Genomic DNA, 25,279 nt, shown 5'->3' with positions numbered 1-25,279 from the left:
GTGTTGCAGCGATTATATCCATGCAGGCAGAGCAGTCTTTTCATCAAAGCAGGCCACATTATGCACGTAGCACTCTTTCGGGGGGTGTTAGCGACTCGCGAGCAAGAGAATAAGACGGGAGGGAACTGCGCCAAGAGCTTCATCGCCGGCAATAAAAAAAGCGCAGCCGTCCCTGGGTCCTGACTGACGTCGTGCATATGAGGTTCAGACTTGTATGCACTGAAGGGAGCGCTCGCGCACGATCTGGGACCACAAAACGTGGGAGGAACGACGGCGCGCGCACAAACGAAATGACAAAAGAGTCGCCAAACACATTGCTCTGCCCCGCGGCGAAGAAATAAGAGAAGAGTTGTTGCATGCAGACTCAGCAAAGCGTGCCGCAGGAGGGCCGCGCACACAAAGGGACTAAAAGAGCGACGGAGCAAAGAATTATATAAGACTGTACATGCTTACGCGTGGCATGCGGTGAAGGAGATGCTGCGGCAAACGGTAGGGACGAAATGGACGAAAAAAAGAAGGCGAGAGAGCCAACACATAACAGCACACGCGGGGGACACCAGCCAGCGACCTGTCTGGCGCGTGGACGACAGCAAAAAGAGAAAAGCAAGAAAGAAAAGAAACAGGGGGAAGCCGGCGGTGCAGAAGCGCGAAGAAAGAAGACAGAGATGAAACGCGCGCTCACCGACTTCCCCTCCTCACTCTAGCCGAGTCCCTTTCTCGGCAGCAGCGACCCGTCTGCCCGAAACTCCGCAAAAGCCTGAGCGCTGTCAGGACGTGAAGAAGCACCGAACGGACTACCCGCGTGAGGGAAGAAAAAGAAGCGAGACAAGAAGCACTGAAGCGCAAACGGGAGCAAACAACGCCGTCTACCAGAAGGAGCGAAGAGCGCCACGAAGAACAAGGCGGGAAGACGAGCGAAAGGAGGCAAAGGAAGAAAAACGAAAAGGCAAAAGAAACGGGGCCAAGCGTCGCGAAGCAAAAGCAGCGGGTGCGCTGCTGTTCGCTTTGCCAGCGCTGTCCTCGCTGGCTGCTAAGGAGGAAGAGGCGGAGACGAAGCGAGCGCGGCGTTTCATAAATCGTTGAACGTCGCAGGAAGCCCGGGGCGCGCGCATTGTTCGCATTCCTGCCATACTTTCTCCCACCAGACGACGGCGGCAAAGAGGCGCCCAGGGGGACCGATGCCTCCCTTGTTGGCCTTCGATCGCTGAGTCGGGGGAGGGTGAAAAACCAATATAAAACGACTTTGAGCCTGTGATATTGCGTTTCGGGAGGATCTCTCCGGACGCGCGCTCCCTCCGACCCTTGCCGGGCTCCTTGCCCCTCTTCGCGCTCCTGGAATGCCCCGCGACCCCGACTGTCCTCGCTCGCCGGCTTAGCGCACCGTTTATACCGGGGGAGGAAAGGGCACCAAAGGGACTCGGCATGCGCCGGCGGCATAGTTTTCGAGGATCTGCGTGAATGGCCGGGTCGGCTGACGCTTGGCACGTGCGGCGGCTAGCGCCGTCCCCCGCGCGTGCTTGGTCAGCTGACTCACGAAACCTGCGCCGTGCGAAACCGGAGAGACAAGCCCTTGTTTGAGGCCACCGCTGGGAGGCGGTGTACGGTTTCAGCCACGTCTGAAGCCTATATATTGCGGGGGGAAAATTAGGGGTCACGATGAAAACGCGAATGTCCCGCTGCCACGTGCGCCTCGGCACCACCGCGGCGGCAGATCAATCGGCCGTGTTTGCCGAGGGCGTTTAGAAAGTTTGCTTGCGAAGCGCTTCCGTTGTTTCCGTCCGCGAGCGCGTGGCTTGAAAGTTTGAGCGCTCCATTGTGGTCGACGCATCGTGGAGGTAGCGCCCAGGCGGACTCACCTCGCACTACCAACTGATCGGGTTATTCGGTTATTTAACGGCTGCCAACTTAGGCGCAGGCGTAAAGGCCGGAACAAAGTTACTTACGGTCATATTACTTGGACCGACGCAGCGGATCTACAACTGGGTGTTTCCGCAGAGGGGAGACGGGAGGATATACACTCATACCTATGAAAAAGAGTGTACGCCACTGTAACTGCTCGGTTACTGGACGTGTGACCTACAGATATGACATGCAACTAACGTAACATTGTGAACTAAAAAGTCCAGTCAAGAGCTTGTAGCGTCCCTGTGTATCGGAGTGTGAGTCCAGGGCTTGCATTAATCATAGCATTAGGACTCCGACTCAGAAAGGTTGCTTTAAGCGCAGCCAGTTCTCATCCCCTGTAGCCTATGGCGCAAAGGCATCTTTCATTTCTGAATACCTTGCGAAGTGAGTGAGTCAGTGAGTGAGTGAGTGAGCGAGTGAGTGAGTGAGTGAGTGAGTGAGTGAGTGAGTGAGTGAGTGAGTGAGTGAGTGAGTGAGTGAGTGAGTGAGTGAGTGAGTGAGTGAGTGAGTGAGTTATGGTAAAAGGGAAGGGAATGAGGGAGGTCCTATGCTGGGTAGGCCTCCGTTACCCTCTAACCCCAATCCATGTCCTAGTCCCCTGGAGATCAGGAGCTGAGCTTCGAAAGGCAGCCCCCCGCTTCAGCTTTGAATGAATATCGAAAGAATTCGGGTTTTACCCCAGGTGTTTTGTTTGTCACATAGTAGCTATGCCAGCCAACACTATGAAAGTTTAATTAGTTATTGCTTGAGATTTGCAATTTTATACTTATATTTTAACTGTCCGTCATATTCATTTCCGTATACAAAAGTTGTCCAAAGAACCATTTTTATTTAAGGAACCATTCAAAATATGTGTGATGATTTTTTAGCTTAAGCAGTATGGCTTTAAATTTCTCTTTCTGATGACTACTGAGTTTAGTTCGTAATCTATTACCCAATAAAACTGACCTCTGAGTTTTTGGCTAAGGCGCTTTTTTTTTTTTTATTGAGATTTCCTTGAGATTTTGGGGCGCAGTTATGTCAAGATTATGACGCATTCTTGAATTGGGTATGATGCACAACAATTAAGCTTACAGTGTATTTGTGTCAAAAGTAATAAATAGGCTGTCATTTTTTCGAACGTTCATTTATCACCACATAATGACGCTATTGTAACCGTCTGAAGTGTACTCTAAATAATCCTGAAGTAATTCAGCTTGCATCTTCCATTTAATGTGCCACTGTCCAGGACCCGACCCGGCCATTATTATTGATTAAATAGTTGCCATCAGTCCTCTGAAGGGAACAAATACCAACACGGTCGCGAATAGTGCACTACACTGCAGTGCAAATGCATACCTCACCGATGCATTCACAAAATACGATCTTCTACCAGACATAAAAGGGCCTCCCAAAAGCTGTGTTTGTCTAGAGTAGCCAATAAACGCAGTTACAATTCTGGTGCTATGTACGCGTCCCATTTAAGCAGGTCACTAAAAAACGATATTTAAGCCAAGAGTCGTGTCTGTTAAGGCACATCATTATACTGCAATCAAAAATATCTAGAAGCAGCGCTTCAGAAGATACTTGCAATAAACTTCTCCTGGTCTAGAAGTTAATTTTTCATGACACACCAACATTTCGAAAATAATTGCCCCTGTTCCATATGTATTGCCTGAATTATTCAGGGAAAGTACTATCAAGGTACATTTCGCACTGATTTCCGGCAGTGAGGGTAGGCGCTGCGCTTTTGTCCTCTAGAATTGCGACTTATGGGGAGAAGGTTAGCTTTTTTTTTTGTTTGTTAGAAAGGTTATTACACCATACTTATCAAGAACTCGATCGTGATGTCGTCCTGACGCATAGGCACACACACGTTTCGTTTGCGAATAGTTTGGAATGACTTACTATCAATAACTATAAAGAAATAAAAGTTCTTGTATTCGTGCTTGGGAGGTAGGTACACTTCACACTCCCGTTTTTTTTTTTTTTTTGTGGCTCCAAAAGGCAGAAAAAATAGAGAAAAAATGATCACCGACCATGCTATTAGACAAGAAAAAAATGTGCGCCGTAGCTATGAAGGTCAGGCCATGTTGTGTTGGGTTTTGGGGCTAGAAGGGGAGGTCCGAAAGCAAAATTACGTAGTTGTTCATGTAACCAATTTTGGAAATACTCCTGAAATATGCACAGGACATCATCCAGAATTAAAAAAAAAAACGAAAGATATTCTAGTGATAGAAAACGAAGACAAACGACACTTGTCACGTTAATCAGCCGACTTCCAGAACAGCTGTATCCATCGGCGGGGACATCCTGTGTGACGCGTTTGCCTCAGGCAGACGGAAAGGGGCTCTTTTCTCTAGCTTCTGGAGTTGCACACTAGGAGACCTTGGTTCACGAAGCGCTCCACTCCCGTTGTACCACGCGTTTAAACATGGCCCTCACTTCCGCTACTAACCTAAATTTTCAAGATTCAGTACTCACGTGCTCGTCAAGGCAGGCGAATTCCGCGCCGTTAAAGGAATTTGTAATCCTGCACCGAGCTGATGTACACGGGTTCGAACCCGACCTCGGCGGCTGCGTTCCGATGGAGGCGAAACGGAGTGGCGTCCGTGTGCTGTGCGATGTCAGTGCACGTTAAAGATCCCCAGGCGATCGCAATTTCCGGAGCCCTCCAATACGGCGCCTCTCATAGCCTGAGTCGCTTTGGGACGTTAAACCCCACAAACCAAACCAAACCAAACCAAACCAAACCGAGCTGAAAACTGTTAGGAGCCATGCATGTACATTCAAGTCTCATATTTTATACCTTTAAATGTAAGGATCGAACACTCTTTCATCAAAAGGAGGCATCTGCGATGTACGCGTAAGTCTTTGTATGAGAAGGGCCAGACCAATTGGGCGTGAATGATATCAGTCTTCTATGAGGAAGACACTACCACCGTATACGATCGGATGCGCTGGGATCTTTGCGGATGCTGGTAGCGGCGGAACCGAATGCCGAAATTATCATCTTATTTCAGCGTACGTTTTCAAAGGCGTCCTTGATGGCCCAACTCAATTCCACTGACTCCAACCCATAGATGTTGGTGGCAATCAGCATTTCCTGTTCCAGTATGGCTTCGCGCCATAGCTTCACGCATTTACCCGTTCTGACAGCATGAACTTATAACGTGCTTGTAATGTTACCATGGTTGCCCGCGTGACAGCTTTCTATGTGGATACCATGAGCAATGGCAAGTATTGTCACCACGCCTCTGAACGAGCGCGCGAAGGACGACCTGCAACTGCTGTACAATCTCGATGATTGAGTTTTCAACGAGTTCCTAAACATATTATAACAGTTACCGGTAAAATATATCTTTCATTTTCTGGATCTGTCGGCGTCCATACTACACAATACGGTTCAAAAAATGACGGTCAAAATGTAAAACAAAGCAATCGCCACTTCCCCGAGTCCTTCAAGCACTAAGTTACGCGCTGATGTGGACGCAGAGTGAAAGAACAATGGCCGTCCAGAAGCTCTCAGCCAACTGATAGCAATAATACTTTATTTAAACAGTGTGGTTAGCGGGCAAATTTATACTGGAAACGTGTCGGCTGTCATCATTTGGTGCAGTGCTCATAGCACATCGAGTAATTGAAATTTTCACATACAAATTTCCAAGTTTTTTTTCGCGTATTCCCTCCAAGAAGTTTAGCGCGAAACTCGTGCCTAGTTTGTACACGACTATCTTGAAAAGGATACCGGCTGTACTGGCAGACGAAATGCTCTGCATAACAATTATGCCAGTCGGGAGGTCTTTGACACCGTAATGTTACACCGTTGAAGTCTTTTGAAATTCGGAGACGAATACCTTGTAACTCAGTTGTCGAGTTCAACCAGTTGGAATAGTGAAGATTACGAGCTAACCCAAGATTGTAGTTCACACTAGCGTGCCAACTCTAACCACTGAAAAGTTTACTGATTTATTTTATTTATTAAGGATATCGTCAACTACCAATAACCCTTAAACGTTTCGTAAGGTGCCATATCTGCTTTAAAATACATTTTTGTGCACTTTTCACTACTTATCCTCAAAAACCATTAAAACCCCATTTTAAACACTTTCGTGTTAAAACCCACCGTTGACATTTTTTTTAGTATGTTTGCGTCAAAAATTTTATTTTAAGGTTTTGTTTCAGAATAAGCAATAAAAAATGCACAAAATACATTGTAATGTAGATTATGAGACCCGACAAAAAATAATAAAAACTGTACACGTGCGCTAATCGTCTGGTATAAGGTTAGGCAATGTGCCCCTGAGAGCTACTCTTTTCTTATGCTAGTATAGCTTCCTCTCCAGTCTACCCGTAGCATAAAGTAGGCGGCTTTTCCTGCTGTAAGTGCACTGCTTGGGACAGATGGACACGTGCGGAGCTGTGAGAACAAACAGAAACCGAAGGGCGTTATCGTAAAAGTCGCTTCTCTGTTGAGCGTTCCGTTTATCTTATTTCTCTCCGCCGTATCGCTTTCGGTCCAGAAGTAAACTCCGCACTGCCTTGTAACTTTTAAAGAATGTGATCTTTGAAGACAAGAAGCTTAAAAAAAAAAAAAAAAGCTTTGGCGTTGTGTAAATAAACGATTGCCGAAGACAAGGGTGGCGTAATCCCGATTTCGGCAGGACGAAAGCGGGTTTCTGCAAAGGGAAAGAGGCTAGAAAGAAATTCTCCATTCTCCAGGCGCCTGTAGGCTCTGTGGAATCCGGCAGCTCATATATACTACGCGAGCTGGAAGTGCAAGTGGATGAGAACAAAATAATAAAATGAAGCAAAAATGCCGAATGCCAGCCCGAATACACGCTCACATTGTAAGACAGCAGAAGGGACGAGTGCAAAGAGCGTCATGAGAGCCAGTGAGCTACCGACGAACGGAATACTGTGTGTCGCTTGATATAAAGAAGGATAACTGAATGAAGGAGAAGAAATGGGAGGGAATGGGGTGGTAACGCAGGCAATCGAAGGCAGCGCTGCGTTCATAGGCCAAGCGAACACAAAGGGAGAGGGAAGAGCGAGAGAGCAGCTGATGACGCGGGGCTGCTGCCCCCTGTCGTCGCTGGCGGCCAAGCGCGCACGCGTATACCCCTCGTGGCCATCAATTTCAATTAACGAGATCAGAGTCAGGGTGAAACAAGGCGACCCCTGGTGGCGACCCCAAAAAGCGCCGCCCCTGCCCCCGCTTTTCCGCGCAGCAGGATCTAGCGGGGATATATTCGCTCCTCGCCGCGGTGCTGGACACGATATATTGTGCGCGCACGTTGAGAAAGAGGGGAGAAGGCAACGCGAGAGAAGCGCTTTGCCACGTCGACGTTGAATGCCAGCAGGGTGCAGAATTTTCGAATTGAAGCGCTGGCATTTTCAGAGTGCCATGTGCTGGTAGTGCTATGGCGATTAGACACGATGTGCCGATAACCCGTTCTATTCGTTTAACCTGGCGATGAAAGTTGACTTTCAGGTCTTGCGACGAAAGCAGAAACAGCCTACACGTCGAGCCACAATTCCTCTGTTTTGCTTAAGCCGCACGACCTCCGTTAAACGGGTTCGTCTAACTGTCTCGGCTAATATCGCAACCTAAAGAGCAACACAGCTGCAGGCGTGCAACTATAGGGCCGCAAAGCATAACGGATTTACGCACACCGCTAAATGTTGCCATATGTTTACCTATTACAGTAGAAAGTATTGCGACGCTTCACTCTGCTTGAGTCACCATCATACTCAGTTTCCTCGGCTAAATGTAGGTGCACTCGCTTTTCATGGCGCTTTTGACTGAAGAGGTTATAACTAAAGAAATATAGTTGAGTAGTGTATAGTGTGTTCCGTTAGCTAGAAGACATCGATATAGAACTGATTTTCGTGTTCTACCATGTAAGAGTGAGCTTTTTGAACACGTTCTTGCGGCTCCAGTTATATTTTCCTCTTCCTTGCAGGCTGAACTGATCCGCTATACGCCCTCTCAGTTCCGTCCCCTTTTGCAGTGTATCCTACCAGCTACTATTAACAGTTGAAGTTAATTTCACCTCAACGAGTTCATATGAGGGCCATTGATAGAGAGAACAGTTGTACTGTGTATTTTTATTTTTAACATCGGTTTCAACCTCCAAAGAAGGGGATCCTCCCTCCTCGCCCATCACGCCTGAAGATCTTGCTCGCTCCTCCAGCGGTGTCCGAATCATTCCTGCTACCGCTACTCTGGCTCCTCCGGCACTAAACCGGCTCCGCGCCGAAAATTTCGTGTGCCTAAATCAAAAAGCCTTTCTTCCGAATGGGAGGTTGTAGATGCGTATCTTGAACGACGGAATGAACGTCACGTCGTTAGCTTCGGTTGGCAAAAGCCCATCTTTGTCTTCGCCAATCAATTCGCTACAACTAAACTATACGGGTAAGCGTCGGGTTACATGGTGCTTACGTTTTCGCCTCAAGATAACATGCATGGCTTCACGAAATCAACGCGCCCTGTTTAAAAATTTCCGATTTTCAATTAATGAAATTGGAATATTAAAATTCGGATATGCTGAGCCTTTGAACGATAGATTAAAATACATATGACATGTACAATAACTGCCATTAGCGCTCTTAGGGATATCAATGCAAGAATTATTAACGTTACGAGTAATCCAGGGCCCGCATGGCCAGCTTCATTAAACACTGAAATGTATTCTTGTAGTACCAGTGTACTCAAATGACAGTCGAACCTCTCGGTGACTCCACATTGACGGAGGTGTACTATTGTCGTTGGCCATCTGACCCGAATTAAACCCTTAACGGTAAGACAGCGGCCCAGAGAGCGTAGCTTAGCAATTCGATACCATAACCCCATTACGCGAAAATCCGCTGTTGCTGTAGTCGGCGCCGTAAACTTTGATGATACTCATAAATAAGGCCGCGAGTGGGACGGCCGGGAGATAGAACTAATTCATTACAAGGAATTGGTCAGCATTGAGGTTCAAACTCAGGCCATAGACAGGCAGGAACGCAGTGCATAGGCCACGAAGGGCAGATAGTTCATGAGTCAGCGATCTAATGAACGCGCTTTGGTACGCATAGCTTACTAACGTCTGTTTCGAAAGCGTATACTATATTGATACAGTATCAATAATTATCGGATGCTACTGGGGAGATGGTGGCTGCGCCTACGCGATGATTGACGATGACCAGTATCGATGCATTGAAGCATTGCGGGAAATGAACAGAGATGAAGCCTGGAATGCACTTCGACTACTTCTTGCTACCATGCCGTGAAAACTCGGAAACTCTCGCCGCTTCGAAGCGACAAGGTCCGAATACCACCGGTCTGGTGGGCAACAAACACTCGGAGACATAAAACTTTATTAAATTTAGAAGCACTTGAAGTGAAATGGCTGCCACATAACGAGCGGCGTTTTCGCATTCTCACACGTAAGCATAGTCACTGTCTCTTCAGAATTTTGAGGAGTTATGTCTAGGGACAAAGGCGAAAAGTTTACTCTTTCGCGCTTGAGGTGTAGCTATCCAGGAGTCATATTTATGGGCACTGCTTCAATAGCAACCATAAAATAATAATTACAGTTTTTTATTTGTGTTTGATAAGTACCAAGTTTTCAAACTGACACTCTAACAAGACAGTAGATGTGCTCTAACAGCGTCTGACCATGCCGGCAGTTCGCGAACGAGCAAAGTCGTATGGCAGGAGGATTGTCCCCTCTGTGGGCGGCCCCGGTAAATAGCGAGCCAACGGTCAAACGAGACCCAACCATCTCGGCGAGAGTTTTCCCTGGGGAAAGGCTGCGAGTTCGAGTGGTCACTCCAGCCTCGGCGTCCTTATCGCGTCACCGCGGCAAATATTTATGACCCTCTCCTAGCGCACTATCCCGACAGTGCGCAAACAGTTGGCGCGTGGGAGGGTAAGAGCACTTCACGATGCCACAAGCCAGTGTTGTCCGGGACGCACCGATGTTACCATGCCACGCCGGATAGGAGAATTCTCGCGCGACCAAAAACATCGAAGCTGTAGGGCAGTAACCGTCAGTATGCGTTTGCACGGGCAGTTTTTCTTTAAGCTATATGAGCGGCGTTCGCAAGTGTTGAGAGGTGCTGCGTTCTTTAAGCGCCTTAACTAATACTCACGTTCCACACAGATCGCTTAAAAAGATCCGTTATTTAAACTTCCTGACATTACTTGAATAGTGACAGCTACTTCGCATGCATAGCCTGGTAGGCACTAGGTTCTTGGAAGTTGAGGGCCGGATTTGCGGGTGACTCGGATGGTGCAAATGTGCAGGGGCAATGCTATTTGTGCAGTTCGTTTCTACGTTCTTTTGAGCTAATAAACTATAATTTTCATGTTGGCTCCTGACAGCTTTTCTTACTCAATGGCGGCGGCCGACATTTCACCTGTCTTACCTAAGCCAGCTCCAGTCACTGAGCGCGCGTTTCTGCCAGCTCGTTCCCAAGTGAAAGCTAAATCGACTAAATCACACAATGTTATCGCGGCGGCCACCTCTCGACGGAGCCGAAACGCAAAGACGTCCATGTGCTATGCGATGTCAGTGCACGTTAATGTTCCCCAGCTGGTCGAAATTACTACGGAGCCCTCCACTACGGCACCCCTTTCTCTCTCTCTCTCTCTCTCTTGTTTCATTCCTACCTTCCTCTTTTTTCTTACGGCACGGGTGAGGCGTCTACAAAGAAGTGTTGCATTTAAATTGTCTTTCCTTTCCTACAAGCCCTTATTATTATTATTTGTGCAAGCAGCTGTTGGATAATATCCGTAAATTTGCAAAAATACTGCATCACGTAGCTAGAGAGGAATGTGCCAGAGCGATGAAAGGTATGGGCTAGTTTACATGTCTCTACAGCACATCCATTTTACAGACACGGCGTTAAAATGAGCGTTCACAAGATCTTCGCAGAGTGGCGACATTAAATGGCAGGCGGCTCGAAGTGGCCAATCGTCAAAGATGGTTTGTAAATGCGAGTACCGAAGATATTTTCAAGTTCCGGTCGCTCCTGTAATCATACATGTCATTGTATTTATCTTTTTAAAATGAAGCGAAAGGTCGCAGCTAACAGTTATTTACTTTTATTCTTTTTTTTGCTGTTTTTTTTTTTTTTTTTTAAGCAGGAATGCGCCGAGGAGGTTTTGGTTGTCACTGATTACTTTCAGGCTACGGGCTTTGAAACGAACAACGGATTAACTAACACAAATGACAGCAATCGTTGTGTGTGTTGCGCCTGTCGCTGGCCCCATAATTATTTCAATTCAGGACGAACAGCATATGAGATGTAGCAAGATGCGACTCCAAGGTAGTGCCTACAGTTTCTGCGGTGGCAAATCATACTTAACCAGTAACCAGGTGGCAGTATTTGGAGAGCGATTATACGTCATATATTCAAACAGAATATTGCGCAACCATTTGACGCGCCTATCATTTATACTTTGCCTTTTAAACATTTGAACTTGTATAGGCCAAGACCCCCGTACATTGAAAAACTTACACTATTATTTTATACAAAATGTATTCTTAACTTCGTAATTCAGAAAGATCTTTTCATTGCTCGAAATATTTTTCTCTGCACTGACTTTTGAGCTACCCTGAAGCCTAGGATACTAAGCAAATGCGCTACCTATTTCATGTGGTAAGGAGGAAGATGAGGAGGAAAGGCAAGGGAGGTTAACCGGTAAAAGAAACCGGTTTATGTGTAGTAAAACTGCCATATTTGAAAAAATGAAAAATAAAATACCAACTGTTGCCCATTACAAGGAGGAAACCGCCATGGCTGATGAGAAATGTGATATGTGGTTACGGCGCTCGACTACTGTTCCCAAGGATGCGGGATCGAATCCGGGCCTCGGCGCCCGCTTTTCGATGGAGACGAAAAGCAAGGCACCCGTGTGCTGTGCGATGTCAGTGCACGTTAAAGAGGCCCAGGTGGTCGAAATTTGCGGAGTCCTCCACTACGGCGTCTCTCATAGCCAGAGTTGCTGTGGGACGTTAAGCCCCACAAACCAAACAAACCAACAGAGAAATGTGATATGTGTGGTAAAGCTCCCATATTTGGCACCCGCTTTAATATCCCATTTCTCATCAGCCATAGCGGTTTCCTCCTTGCAATGTGCAACAGTTGGTATTTTCTTTTTTTCTTTTTTTCAAGAGTCACAACGCAGTCGACGGCGCCGAATATGAAAATGGCATCCAAAGAAGAACGGCGGGTTGTCCAGGACGCACACAACGAACAAGACTGAATACACATGACGCAACTCCTGCGCAGGGAAGGTTTAGAGACTCTAGGGCCTAAGCTAGCAGGCGCAGTCTTTCCGATAGTAATCTGTCATAGCCAATACGAAAAAAAAAAAAAAAAAAGAAGCGATGTCCTACTTCTAGTGATTATATACAGGTTAAGTTATAGTGTTAGCATTGAAATCCCATGTTTTGTTTTAACCACCTAGATGTGCAGAGCGGCAACGCCTTTCTGAAAGTCACCATGGCTCAGTGCAGAAAACCTTCTGTTTTTCTGCAAAGCGAAGCAAGATCTTGCAGCACGTATGATTTTAAGTCCATAGTTTTAGCGTTTCTGTCGTTTTAACAAATGGCGACAAATTAAACCTGACTAACCGTATTTACATTTTTTTTTTTTTTAGCGAGCTTTACAAGGCGATCATCCAGCTATTTTAAAGACTGATTAAATCATGCTATCTTAAAGTTCTTCGCACTCAGGCACAAAAGTACGCACGAACACAAGTATCCACTAGGTACACCAATACACCCGCTCTTATAAACGTGGTGTGCGCGCTTGCGTTGCATGACTCAAACATACAACTTCGATTATATTTGGACAAAATATACTTCTAGCAACATTAAATGACAAAGTAACACTAGCTTAGGTAAAACGCACTACATGTGTCGCTTCACTCTTTTATGTCCTCCCGGACCCCCTCCGCTGGACATTACATGAACCGTGTTGAATGGAAACGAGCTCATATCTTTCTTTCGCCATCTGGTGAATGCATGCGCAACCTTTCCCTATTTTCATCCTGCACAAGGTTTAGTTATTTATTATTTCTTCTTCTTTCTTTCTCTCGCTAACCAGTTACCCATGATTCGTGTGCTGTTTTAGTTTCTTGCTGGTCTGTCCATGGAAAAAGTTTTTTTTCTCTCTTTTTCTTTTTCTTTTTTTTTTTTTTTTTTACGCAAGCTTGACGTAAGGCATATATAGAAACTCATGTAAATTATTTTCCGTAAAGAACCGGAGCAGGCTCCTGCTTTTATGGTTGTCGGTGAGTTGTCGACTTGTCGCGATGACTTGTCAGTGAGACAGTTTCTAGAATGCACTTTTTCTACGTGTGACACTTGTCGCTTCGTTTGGTTTCTGATTGCGACGCGCTTAACATTGTGCATCAAGTGTTTCACCGCATGCCATGTTCTCTGTGGCACGTCTGCCTAATATCATGTTGACCCGTTACGGGGGATGGTACTGGCCGAACGAAAGAAAAAAAAGGCACAACGTCGCATGATCTATTCTACCCATCTGATAATTGTTTGGCACAGTCTTATTCAAAACGGATAAACCATCAGCAGCAGCAAACTAACTACCCCCGCTGGAAAGCAAAGGCTTCTACCGCTAAACTCAAATTCCTTTCTTCCTCCAGCTCTCCTGTGACCTTAGTTGTGCGTGTCCTGTGTGCTGGGAAGAATCTCGCCTCAAACAATAACCCACTCGACCAAACAAAAAACAATCTAGGCATTGCTCAGTGTAATTTCGTTTTATAAGTGATGTTCGGGGCAGCGACTACCGTAATCTTACCACGCCCGATAAGTTGGCGCAGGAGCCCATTGAGGTGCGTGAGACGTTCATGGCACCAATTGTCTCTGGGGCCATTTGGCTCATTTACAATATTGCGAGCTTTGTTATTGACGCTTGTGAAGACCTTTACACCAAATCTAGCGCTCCACAGTTAAGGTATATATGCTTTCTTCGAACATATGGAACTAGTTAATTTCAATGTTTCAAGTATCATCGGCCTTTTAAAAACCGAATTAAATACCGAACAGTTAATTTCAAAGATCCAGTTAAAATACCTCGTGGCTCCGAAAATAGCTCTCAGGAGCGACACGGGGGACAGTATGTGATTGTTGGAACCAGGGACGGTGTTGCATCCACGCACCGCCCGTTTCTCGCACGTGCAGCACGTGCCAAGCTCGGACCTTTATCATTTTATTGCGGACTCTTACCCGGCTTCCAAGATTGTACGCATTTCTCTCTTGCGCCCTGTCCGGCCGCGCTGCCGAAGCCTGAAGAAGCCGCGTCGGCTTCGCAACCGCAGATGGCGCTTCCGCTGACGCTGCTCTGGAGCTGCGGCTACCATCACCTTTAATTAAACGGCAGCGCCAGTGCTTCGCAGACGCAGGGTGGGGCCGCTATCTCAAGCCGAGGAGCGCCGCTCGAAGGGGAAGCCGATATGCAGAGAACGTGTTCGTGGTGCACTTGTTGCTGGCTCTGTTGGTATCTAACGCGGAGCATATTTTACCGCGAGCTATAGGGTGAATGCATCGGGACTTGCCGATAATTTTGCTATCAAAGACGACGCTTACCTCAGCGTGCATATTCGGCCAGCTTACTGGGAATCAACAAAAGGAGGAACACGGTGACCAGAAAGATAGCAGCGGGAAGGCAGCGCCTCACACAGCCCTTCGTCAAATTCCGAGATTTTGCAAGCATTTTAAATGCGCTGATTCATCCCATATATCGATCATTTTTCTGAAAAGCGGTCAGTGGATTCAAGAGAAACGTTCAGCAAAAAGCTTAAGCAACAGTCGCTAATTCAGTGAATGCAGATTATGAAAATGTCACTTAGGAGACTCAAGCTAATCCCACGATCGCTTCTGCACTCCACGTGTGGCGCCACTGCTCTGTGGCCTTTAACATATTAAGGTGTCAGTCTGTTGGAATGCATACATTGCTCTGCCGCTTGTTACATTGTGTACTTAAACTTGATGCCATCCTCAGGCTGGCAGTCAATCGAGTGCCGAATATTGGCATCAAAGGAAGGCTCGATGCCGTTTCTGCCTTGTTAGGTGGCCCGCTCCTCGTGTGATGTAAGAAAACAGCATAAGCGCTTCATAGCTTATGCTGTTTTCTTACATCACATGAGGAGCCCTCCATGCTTCCAAAAGGCAAGGAAGTGTTGAAGGGAATAATCTAATATTTTAACAGTCATATTAGCAACTGTTTGGATAAGGATACGCTTCGGACGACGAGGAACCGCTTGTACGCGTCTGCTGTCAAGATTATTCGCCTAATATTTTAAATATACTGGCATAAATTTAAAAAAAATGTACTTCTATAAATTTGTATTTTAAGGCGCGCTCCTACGTGCGCTCATTTTGTGCACCTTAAGAAAGTATTATTTCAACGCTGTAGGTGGCACGGCAGGAAAACAGCTTTGGTCTGGCAACGTGCAATTGTTTACAGCGCAGCAGCTGTGGGCGGTGAAAACATTTATTAGGCTGTACAAGGAACAGGAGGTATGCTTGGATCAGCCCGTGCACTGCCGGTAGCGAACGTTTGCTCTAACTGCTCTGCTAGTGCGAACTCGGCGCAACCCCGGCGGCCGCCAAAGACGCCCACATGCGCAAGCGCAAAGCGAGTTACGTAATGCTCCAGTCAAGGACAGAGCTAAGGAAGTATGAATATGGCGTTGTGCTTACTTCAGGAAAATGGAGCTCCAAGGGAGGCCTCACAAAGCGCACCTGAGTTAGCCATGTTTAAACGTTGACCGAAAGAAGGCAAACCCCTCTTAAGGCAGGAGAGTTTTTAAAATGGGTCCTAATATTGATGCCGTTTCGCTTCCTAAGTCAGGAAAGTACTGTATTTCCGTTTTTCTGCATTAGCTGCGTTTTCAGTCGTACCGTTCGCTTTGCTTTGTGCTTAAATCTGGCAATAAATTATTTCTTCTGTGAATTTTCAGACGCACTCCATCGCGAAAAATATCAGTGAATTGCAATGACGCAAATAAAATGCGAAAGTTTCCGCGTTTTCAACTTCTTCTTAATTCCAGTGATGCCTATATTAATTACTTGCGGCATTATTCCACGTTTGATTTGTGGTTCTTTGTTACTTCTCTCCTCGATTTTCTTTCATTTCATCTTTCATTTGTTCTTTAATTTCGCTGCGTCATTACTAATTCTGCTCAGTCATTATTTTTTAACAGTCGTGCTGTCTTTTTGCCGAGTAATTATGATTCGTGGTTCTTATTCTTGTTTCTTTTCTTTCGTTCCTTCTTGCATCTTTTGCCTACTTTTTTTTTCTTCTTATCCTTCGACTTTTCTTTCTCCTTTTACTTCTTTTTTTTTGTATTTTATTTTTTTTTTCCCTTTTTGTTCTTCTTAAAACTGAACCGCGCATTGTCCGCCAATATGGGCCAAGAAAAGTTTTCGCATTAGATGAGTGATGAGAATGTCGCCTTGTTTCCAATAAGCAATGTGCACCAGTACTTTTAATTACCTTTACGAGACCAGCCAATTCGTTCATAGTTTTTATTTTTTTTTTTAATAGCGTGAACCTGCAGTCAGTTTCTTAAGTGGTCTTTACGAAGAGCAGTTTCTGGACTCGTTAAAACACTGCGCACAACTCTTCTCTGAAATGGCATCATTTGGGGTCACCTTCTTGTCCATATCTCTTATGACTATGATCCTTCTATGCATTCTTACCACAGTCACGAAATTGTAACACAATATGTGAAAGAATATGTTACGTGCCGCACAACCTCTTCTCCGTTCTTAGAATAAATTTCAGAAAGCTCTTGCCTACACGGTATTTTTACTTCACAGTATAGGAGCCTTCCATGCTCCCTCAACTCAAAGAAGCGTCGAAGAAAGCCATTAGGTATGGACCGTCGACAGCCGCTTGTTAGTTAAGAGGGTAACTATAGCGACGAAAAGCCGCTAGTGATGCGCCTGATGCCTAAAATATACGCCTAATTATTTAGGCGAAAGCATTACTTGGCTATGTTTGCGAAAACATTTCCGCAAAACGTGGAAACAAAAATTGGAAGTAAAATGCGATGTGTGATATAACGTCTCATAAGATGAGACTGGTAGTCGCGAATGTGTATGGAATTACAAGTGGCATATAAATGTCCTGTCATGCCTAGTCATGTCATGTGAGTCAGTTTAGTCATGATTCAGCCAGATTGGATCTGATGTACATGACTATTGAGTCCATGACTTATGTAAGTCAAAGTCACAACTATGACTAGTATCTGGTCATGACTTCCAAAAGGGATGAGCCATGACACTTTAGGAGCTACTAAACAGTAGCCAGCGCACATATTTTCACATGTCTCCAATGAAGATCTCTGCAGGGCTCTCAAAATTTTTAAGGCGAAAGCCTTACTTGGATATATGTTTGCGATAATGTGTCCGCAAAACGTGGAAGCTAAATATGGAAGCAAAATGTAAAGTATGATGTGACGTCACATTAAGATGAGACTGGCAGTCATGAATGTGTATGTAATGACAAGTGGTAGATAAACCTCAAGTCATGCCTAAACATTTAATGTGGGTCATGACATAGTTTAGTCATAAGTCAGTCACTTGTCAATAGTCAATCCAATCGGAGATCCAGTGTGCATGACTGTGGAATTCATGACTTGTGTAAGTCAAAGTCATGACCATGACTAGTGTCTAGTTATGACACTCGAAATTGCTGAGTCCTGGCACTCAAATGTGCTTAGTCATGACACTTTAGTACTAAAGAGCAACCAACGCACATGCTTTCACATTACCCCAATGCAGTTCTCTGGAATGCTGTCAAAGCTTTCTTGAAATACATTGGCTTAAATTATAAAACAAAGCAGACACACATCATTAACTGTATATATGCTTCCAGGTACGCTATTGTGTGAAGAAGTTTTTCTTTTTACACGTATTGCTGCATCGCTCTAGATGGCTCGGCAGGAAAACATCCTTTGTCTGGCAACATAAAGCTGCCTACAGTTCAATCATAATTCAAGTGGCTGTGCGGGGGCAGAAGCGACAGTTCTCTCTACCACTGTGAATCCAACGCCACCTAAGCTGTCGGAGAGAGCCAACTTCGCAAGCGCTGAGCTAGTTGCTGTACAGTGAAGCATGCGTTCAAGGAAACGAGTGAGGTTAGGAATAGGGTGCCTACCTCAGGAGAATTACGTTCGAAGAGAGACCTCACAAAGAGCTCTTGGATAAGGCATATTTAAGAAATCCTCGAACAATAAGCAAGCGTTTGCAAAGCACCGTGAAAGAGGCAAGGAGAGTTTTAAAATTTGGGCCTTCTTTTCGTTTTTCATAAATGCCGTTTGTGCACAAAAAGTGCCTTGTTTGTTTCAGTGCGACTATGTCTAAGTATAATATTTGTTTCTTTATTTTAAGGTGTTTCTTAATATTGGAGTTGGAGTTGGGGTTTATTTCTTTCTTTTTACAAGAAAGGGGAAGCCAAGGCAAAAGGCGACAAGCCTGACTGGGCCTTGGCTCCCAAAACAGACAACAGCAGACAACAGCAATATTAATGCTCCCATCCCCGTGTTATAGTAAAGAGAGAGAAAAGGATAGGAACAGTGCACAGAAAGGTAGAGAAAGGAGGGGTATGGTGGGCACGAGCCATTCAGGCAAGCTATATTTATTGCAAACAGCGCTGCACCGCAAACACCGCGAATATATCAACACCGCTCATGTGCCGACTTTCATGTGTGCTTTAGAGCAGGCCACAGGCCACTGAGGTCCAGCGGCGTCTTGTGACCTTCCTTGCGGGACAGCAGCTGCTTTTTGCGTTTTCCCCAGCAATCAGCGGGGGAGCGCGGAACGATCGGTCTACCGCGTGTGCAGGACAAAATGGGTCGAATTAGTCGCGCCTTCGCCCTGATCGCCGGCGTCTAGAGAAAGAGGGACCCCAACACGTTTCTCAATTCTGCACACACACACACACACACACACACACACACACACACACACACACACACACACACACACACACACACACACACACACACACACACACACACACACACACACACACACACACACACACACACACACACACACACACACACACACACACACACACACACACACACACACACACACACACACACACACACACACACACACACACACACACACACACACACACACACACACACACACAAAATAAGCATCTGCCAGTTGTTCGTATGAGAACAAACCACCCCAGACCCATGGCCACTTCTAGGTCATCGTTTGTTGAGTTCGTGCGTTTTAAGCCCGCAAGCTCTGGCCAAAAATCAGAGTAGGAATGGCTGGCATCTAGTGCCTCCGGCTATAATTGCGCTAATTTTGGAGGCTTTTTTTACTAACACCGTTATTTCGTCATTATTTTCTATTTGATTAACATGAAGATAGGGTGCGACTGTCGCGTTTCTTCATGTGGACTGAGTTTATCAGCGTGACATACAGAGCAACTGGGGTGATCAAGGTGAGTTACGGGAGAAGGCAAAAGAGAGAGAGAAAAAAGAAAACAAAACAAGGGACACGATTCGCACATTTGACAGCGTGCCTCCATGGGACCGTCTTCTCAGTTGAAGGAAACAGTGCACTGACTGTCTTCATTCGAAAAGCGGCAATTGCATTTTTAAAGTGAATGCCGAAGCAGCTGTTTCTAGAACCAAAAGCGCGTTACGTGAGTGGCGTTAGAGCCGTTCGCGAGGTCTAACACCACGACACTGGCAATTATATAGACCATTCGTTTTTTTTTTTTTTTTTCGGACAGAGTAACAACATCCCAACCAATCTCTGTGCCTACCGACTTTCAAAGGGGTGATAAAATTCACAGCGCCCTGAAAGCACTTCCCAGTAGCCTCGCCAGGCCTTATGGGCGTGTTAAGAGCCGCACCGCTACCTTCTCCAATCAGGAAGTAGTTCAATGGCACCGTACTACCTTGGACACACAACTGGCACTTGAATGCATTGAACAGCTTTCACGATTAACGAATGCCTGCTTTTCACCGTATTTCTTTTCGCACCTTGAGCAACCGCTAGAAAGGGATGGCAGAATCTGCGGAGCCGAATTTGTGGCAATAAGGAAGTAATTACGCTTTAGCGCAGCCATACAACTACTTTGTGGCAATTTGTGTCAAAAAGCCCAAAACGTTCAGCACTAGCAGCGTATATACGTTCAAGATGGTCGGGCTTCCTGTACATCAGACACTCAGTCGATGGACGCACAGCACAAAATGCACCCGTGTGCTGTGCGATGTCAGTACACGTTAAGGACCTACGAGTGACCAAAATTATTTCGGACCTTCCAACTACGGTGTCACGTATCGCCCGAGTTGCTTCGGGAAATTGAAATGCATTTACCATCGACTCCTTGCTCGCTCAGCACTATGGGTTTGCCTCGCGTTAAAAGCTTGGTGAAGTGCTGCGCTCGCAATATGAGTTTGACTGCGCAGCAGTTTTCAAAGAGCACTGCAATTTGGCAGTACTTCACATTGAAAATCCCTCCCGCTGGAAAACAGAGGTCTATACTCGTTGAAATACGGTTTAGCCAAACAGTGCGATCACCCGCCGTTGCGATTCAAGGTTCGCTTTGGCTGAAGCAGTAGTGGCGGCAGACTGGGCGGGATCGGTCGTAAGAGGCATCTTTTGTTGTCGCAGGTTGTTTGGTGTGAAGTGCGCCGGCTGCCTGGGCTGCATCGCGCCCAGCGAGCTGGTGATGCGCGCATTGGAGCACGTGTTCCACGTGACCTGCTTCGCGTGCGTCGTGTGCGGCCGCACTCTGCAGAAGGGCGACCAGTTCGTGGTGCGCGCGGCGCGCCTCTACTGCCGGCCAGACTTCGAGAAAGAGATGGCGCTCGCCTCCATGGCACACCACGCCAACCAGGGCCCGCCGACGCAGCCGCACGCGCCGCCCCAGCACCCGGCGCACGCTCCCAGCGCAGCCCTACCCGGCGCCAGAGGTACGCGCTGCACCAGCCTCGAAGCCTTCAATTTGTACGGTGCATAAGCTAGCTACAATTATTCCCTCCCTGGCAGCCTTTCTCTTTCTAGGAGGTTTACCGTCAACGTTAGCCATAAGCAAAATTATTGAATAAAACCGAGCCGCTTCGTTCTTTAGTACCAAATAAGAGGGCCAGTCATAGAACAACACAGTTTGGTAGTAAGGCTACGTCCCCCTCGTGATAACCAGGCAACGCGTAATTATGTGCTGTTTCAGAGACAGTGGGGGCTCCGTCCCCGCGTCCACTCGACACGGCTTTAAAGGCTCCTTTCAGGTTTCGTTCGACTGCGCCGAATGAATCTGCAGCAGTGGCACCCAAATAATTTCACTCATCTCCCGAACTCGCCGTGTCACCAGATAATATACCTGAGACTGCGGGCGAAGTTAATCAAAAACGAGTCTCGTTTTCTTATAGTCATCTATACATTAGCGCCATACAGTGACCAGACTGAATTCGCGCTTTTCCACCCGATCAAGCAAACTAGAGAAGAACGCGCGAGGTTCTGCTCTAACAGACAGTGCTGCGGTTTTCCCCCTCGCACTGTACCACCTAACCTAGGCCACATAGAAGCAGCGTAAGCCGTGGAGAGCAGTACGCGGAAAGCGCAGTGACCTTCTCTTGGCGATGTTCTTCTACTGCTAGGAAGTTGCTGGTTCCGCACGTGATCTTCGCGCAGTTTGCATGTCGCAGTGTGACCAAAGCGGCCTGCACGTGAGCCATTGCGCCGCTGCGCTCTGCAGGTGAGAACGGTCCGCTGCCGGGCGGGGGTCCGAATGGCCAGCAGCCGGCGGCGGCGGGCGCTGGCGTCCGCCCCGACGGCCGCCGAGGCCCCAAGAGGCCTCGCACCATCCTCACCACGGCGCAGAGGCGGGCCTTCAAGGCGTCTTTCGAGATAAGCCAGAAGCCATGCCGCAAGGCAAGTATATCCACACTTGCCCCAAGTTTTTCCGTATCGTAGCAGTCACATAAGAACAATGGTGAGAAAAGTACGACACAAGCAGGTGGCTATAACTGCGTACGACAATTAATGCGGCCTGCTCGCCAGAACCAGCGTCAGGTTCGGAAGGGCGGTTCCAGGCGTCCACTCCCCCATCCTGAAGCCTTTCGAGGCGAAACGGGAGGAGATGAGAATGCTTCCTTTGTGGAAACTAAACATTTACGCTCCAGCGACCGTCATTGAGCACTGTTGTCCTTATTAGTCGGTGCACCAATAGGCGCGGCGTCGTGCTTGCCGTATCAACATACCGTCAAGTTTCACACCCACCCGGACAGCCAATGAGTCCGACAGCGCGCAGTCGCAACCGCTCGCTCAACTCCAGGTAGCGTGGCCTACTATCCCCAGTCTGACCGAAATGTGGCCGCATAGGCGGTTGCGATATCACCCACCTTTTCGGACTGCAGCAGCGGAACGACTTGCGCGCTGTCGAATTGAACAAATCCCAGCTTGGTTTTCACGTTGTTTTGCGGGAAAATTTTCCAGGGTAATATGAGCTCCCTCGTTCGCGAAACATGATCTTTGTCGGAACAGTTCTCCGTGTGATCTGGGCTTCCATAATATCGCGCGCTCCTGAAAAACGCTGGTAACAATACGAGGACGTCAGGAACTATAGATGGCAATGCTAAAGAACAGGACATTGACAACGCCCATATATAAGCGCTCGCTCAAACTCCATACTTCTCGAGGCAAGGACGGCGGTACTGGTAGGCGGGAAGGCCTATAAAGTAATAAAATATAGGTTAGTTGTAATCCAGCATGTATCCGGCTAACAAGTTTGGCGGATAATGCTGAAAATTCTTCTTCCAACTGCTGGCCTACGCCTCCAGCCGAGCAATGTATTTCAGGCCAGTGGGATTCGCAAGCTCACAAGTATAGCTAGTGCCGTAGAGACGTGTTCGCGAATGTTCCGCGTGAACACTCATGCCTGAGTGTCGCAGCAAGAACATCTGCGCATGTTTTTTGGCGCGAGCACGATATATATATATATATATATATATATATATATATATATATATATATATATATATATATATATATATATATATATATATATATATATTGGTCCATCCGAAAATTTCCCCTGTACTAAACACACGACAGGTTTGAACCAGTTTGATCATGTGGTGACAACGCTCGCCCTTCTTTCGAGTAAAGCTGTCGGAAAACAAGAAGTCAGCGTTTCGCCTTCCTTTAAGGCAAGCTCTGAGAAAGACAAGGTGTTTTAGCGAGCACGTCCAGAAGCGTCTGAAACTAGGAAGTTGGAAACAAAGAAACTTTCAACGCGCCAGAGTCTCAGTAAAAATAAATCGTGATAAGGCAGCTAGTTAAAGAAATTTTACCTTTGCGTTATTGGACTTTTGAATGGCCATATTGTAGTGGTTCGTTCTAACGAAGAGACTGAAGTCACATTTAAGAAGATGCATATCCTAAACGAAGAAAAAAGGTCTCAAGCTTTCCAGCACAAATAAGACGCGTATTTTCACGCGAAACCGAACCTGAGCGCAGAGTGTGCGACGGATTATGGCTGCAAGATGTAATGTCCATTTATTGCGTCTTGCTTTGACTGTGGTACTAAATTCGAACTGCTTGCTTCACTGCCCAATTTCGCGCTCTATTCTTTCTTCCTCAAAAATAGACTGCGCAATACTCGACTGCTCTTACCTTCCTTGCACCACGCGACAGAGCAAGTTACTACGCGTGGCTTTTATTTTTAGTTTACAATGCAATGGTGGTATAGATGATACTTCGTTGAACGCAGGGGTGTAAAAAAACCAGAACGACAAAAATAATAAGACGTGGTCGCAGAACTAGCAACAATAGAATTAGTCCCTTGGCAAAAAGTAAGTGCAATACGTGCGTAAACGAGGACATTACGTGAGCAAAAAAAGACAAAAAAAAAAGACACTACAGTAGATGGGAAGGATTTGGTTTGACAAGCCAACAACGTAAAGCAGAAGCCTTGTTTCATTTGAATATCGTTTTAGGCAAGAAAGAAAACTGCTAAGCTTTTAGTCGGCACTGCGGCAACACGACTGTCGTGTAATGTTTGCTGCGTGTTGGACGTGTTTCGTTGCATTGCATACAGTCATCAAAATTCTTTTTTGTTGTTGTTTATTATGAATACTGCGTGTGCAGCATTTTTTAGGCAACTTGCGGCTGGATTCAAGAAACCAATAGCCTGAGTATCGGTAATGAAAACACATCTTCCATATGCGTTGAAAAAAAAAAAAAAAAAACCGAAGTGCTTTCTTTTGCGCGGATTAGGTGCGGTTTATGTCTGCTCCAGTGTGCGGGTCCCAAACGACATTTCTATATACCAGCAATGGGCGTACTAGCACAGTTTAACCTGTAGTATACTAGGGCTGGCAGTTCAAACTATGCTTTCATTGGGGTTCAACGTCCAAAAGTCCCACAGGTTATGAAGGACACAGCAATGCAGCGCTCTGGAAACTTGGACCACATGGGTTCTTTAACGCGCACCAACATCGCACACTACACAGGCGCCTTGCTTTTCAGTGCCTCCATCGAAAAGGTGCCGCGCAGCCGAGGTCAAAGCCGCTGTGTTTCCGGGTTTCGTTTGAAAGAATTTTCAACGGTGATTTTGGCTGCAAATAATTTCAATATTTGGTTTGTAAGGTGATGAGTACTGCTGGGACATTTTTAATATTTCCGGAGCTTGTTTCAGAATTCTAAACTGTACAGTGCTGTCACCTGATATCGTTTTGGACCAAGATCCTAGCTCAAAACACCTGAGAATGGTGCGTAAACAGCAAGAAATATTTCATGGCAATCGTCAGTTATTTTCTAGGCTTTATTTATGTTAAAAAATAAAAAGACACAAACGAAAGCTGTGTGCGCTTAACTCCGGCTTAAAACGTATGGAAACAGAACGTAAAAAGCAACGCATTCTAAAATATAAATGTTCAAATACTTGCGCGCTTTGTATATTAAAAAAGAAAAAATTAAAAGTTCAACAGAAACTGGCATTGAAAAGCTGTCATACGCGTACAAAAGGAACTGCTCCTTACCCGTTCTCACAAATAATCATTTTCCCAGCTAGGCGGCGCAATTGACTTCCTGCGTTTTGCGGCCTGCAGTTCGGATATACGCTACAGCACACTAACCACTGTAGCACCACGACAGCAGCCAGTTCAAAGTGGATGCCGTATATAGGCACTAACTACAACAAGCCATGCATCAGAATATGTTGCGTCTGCACCTGACTTCCTGAGCAACTCATGCGTAAACTTTGGGTTTTGCGAGAAAAAAAAATGACAGATTTCCTTGCGCAGAGGAGCAGTAGAGGACTTTTTCTTCATTAGTGATTGATATGGCACCGACATGGCAATAGATCCAAACTGCCCATTTGTGTT

At 46.3% G+C, this 25,279-nt stretch overlaps 1 protein-coding gene across 1 annotated transcript in view; it reads left to right on the top strand.

Moving 5' to 3' along the window:
• Positions 1 to 25,279, top strand: part of LOC146183933 (LIM homeobox transcription factor 1-beta-like) — a 141,441-nt gene that overhangs the window by 74,347 nt on the left and 41,815 nt on the right. Inside the window, exons 3-4 of the mRNA XM_084608772.1 lie at positions 20,565 to 20,866; positions 21,649 to 21,824. Of these exons, the coding sequence (XP_084464898.1) occupies positions 20,565 to 20,866; positions 21,649 to 21,824 (478 nt within the window). The remainder of the gene's footprint in view (positions 1 to 20,564; positions 20,867 to 21,648; positions 21,825 to 25,279) is intronic.

This window comes from Amblyomma maculatum, chromosome 7 (assembly GCF_055883805.1).
Source record: "Amblyomma maculatum isolate TAMU_Amacu chromosome 7, ASM5588380v1, whole genome shotgun sequence".
NCBI lineage: Eukaryota > Metazoa > Arthropoda > Arachnida > Ixodida > Ixodidae > Amblyomma > Amblyomma maculatum.
Note: the sequence above shows the minus strand (reverse complement) of the source record. Positions and strands in the feature narration are given on the sequence as shown.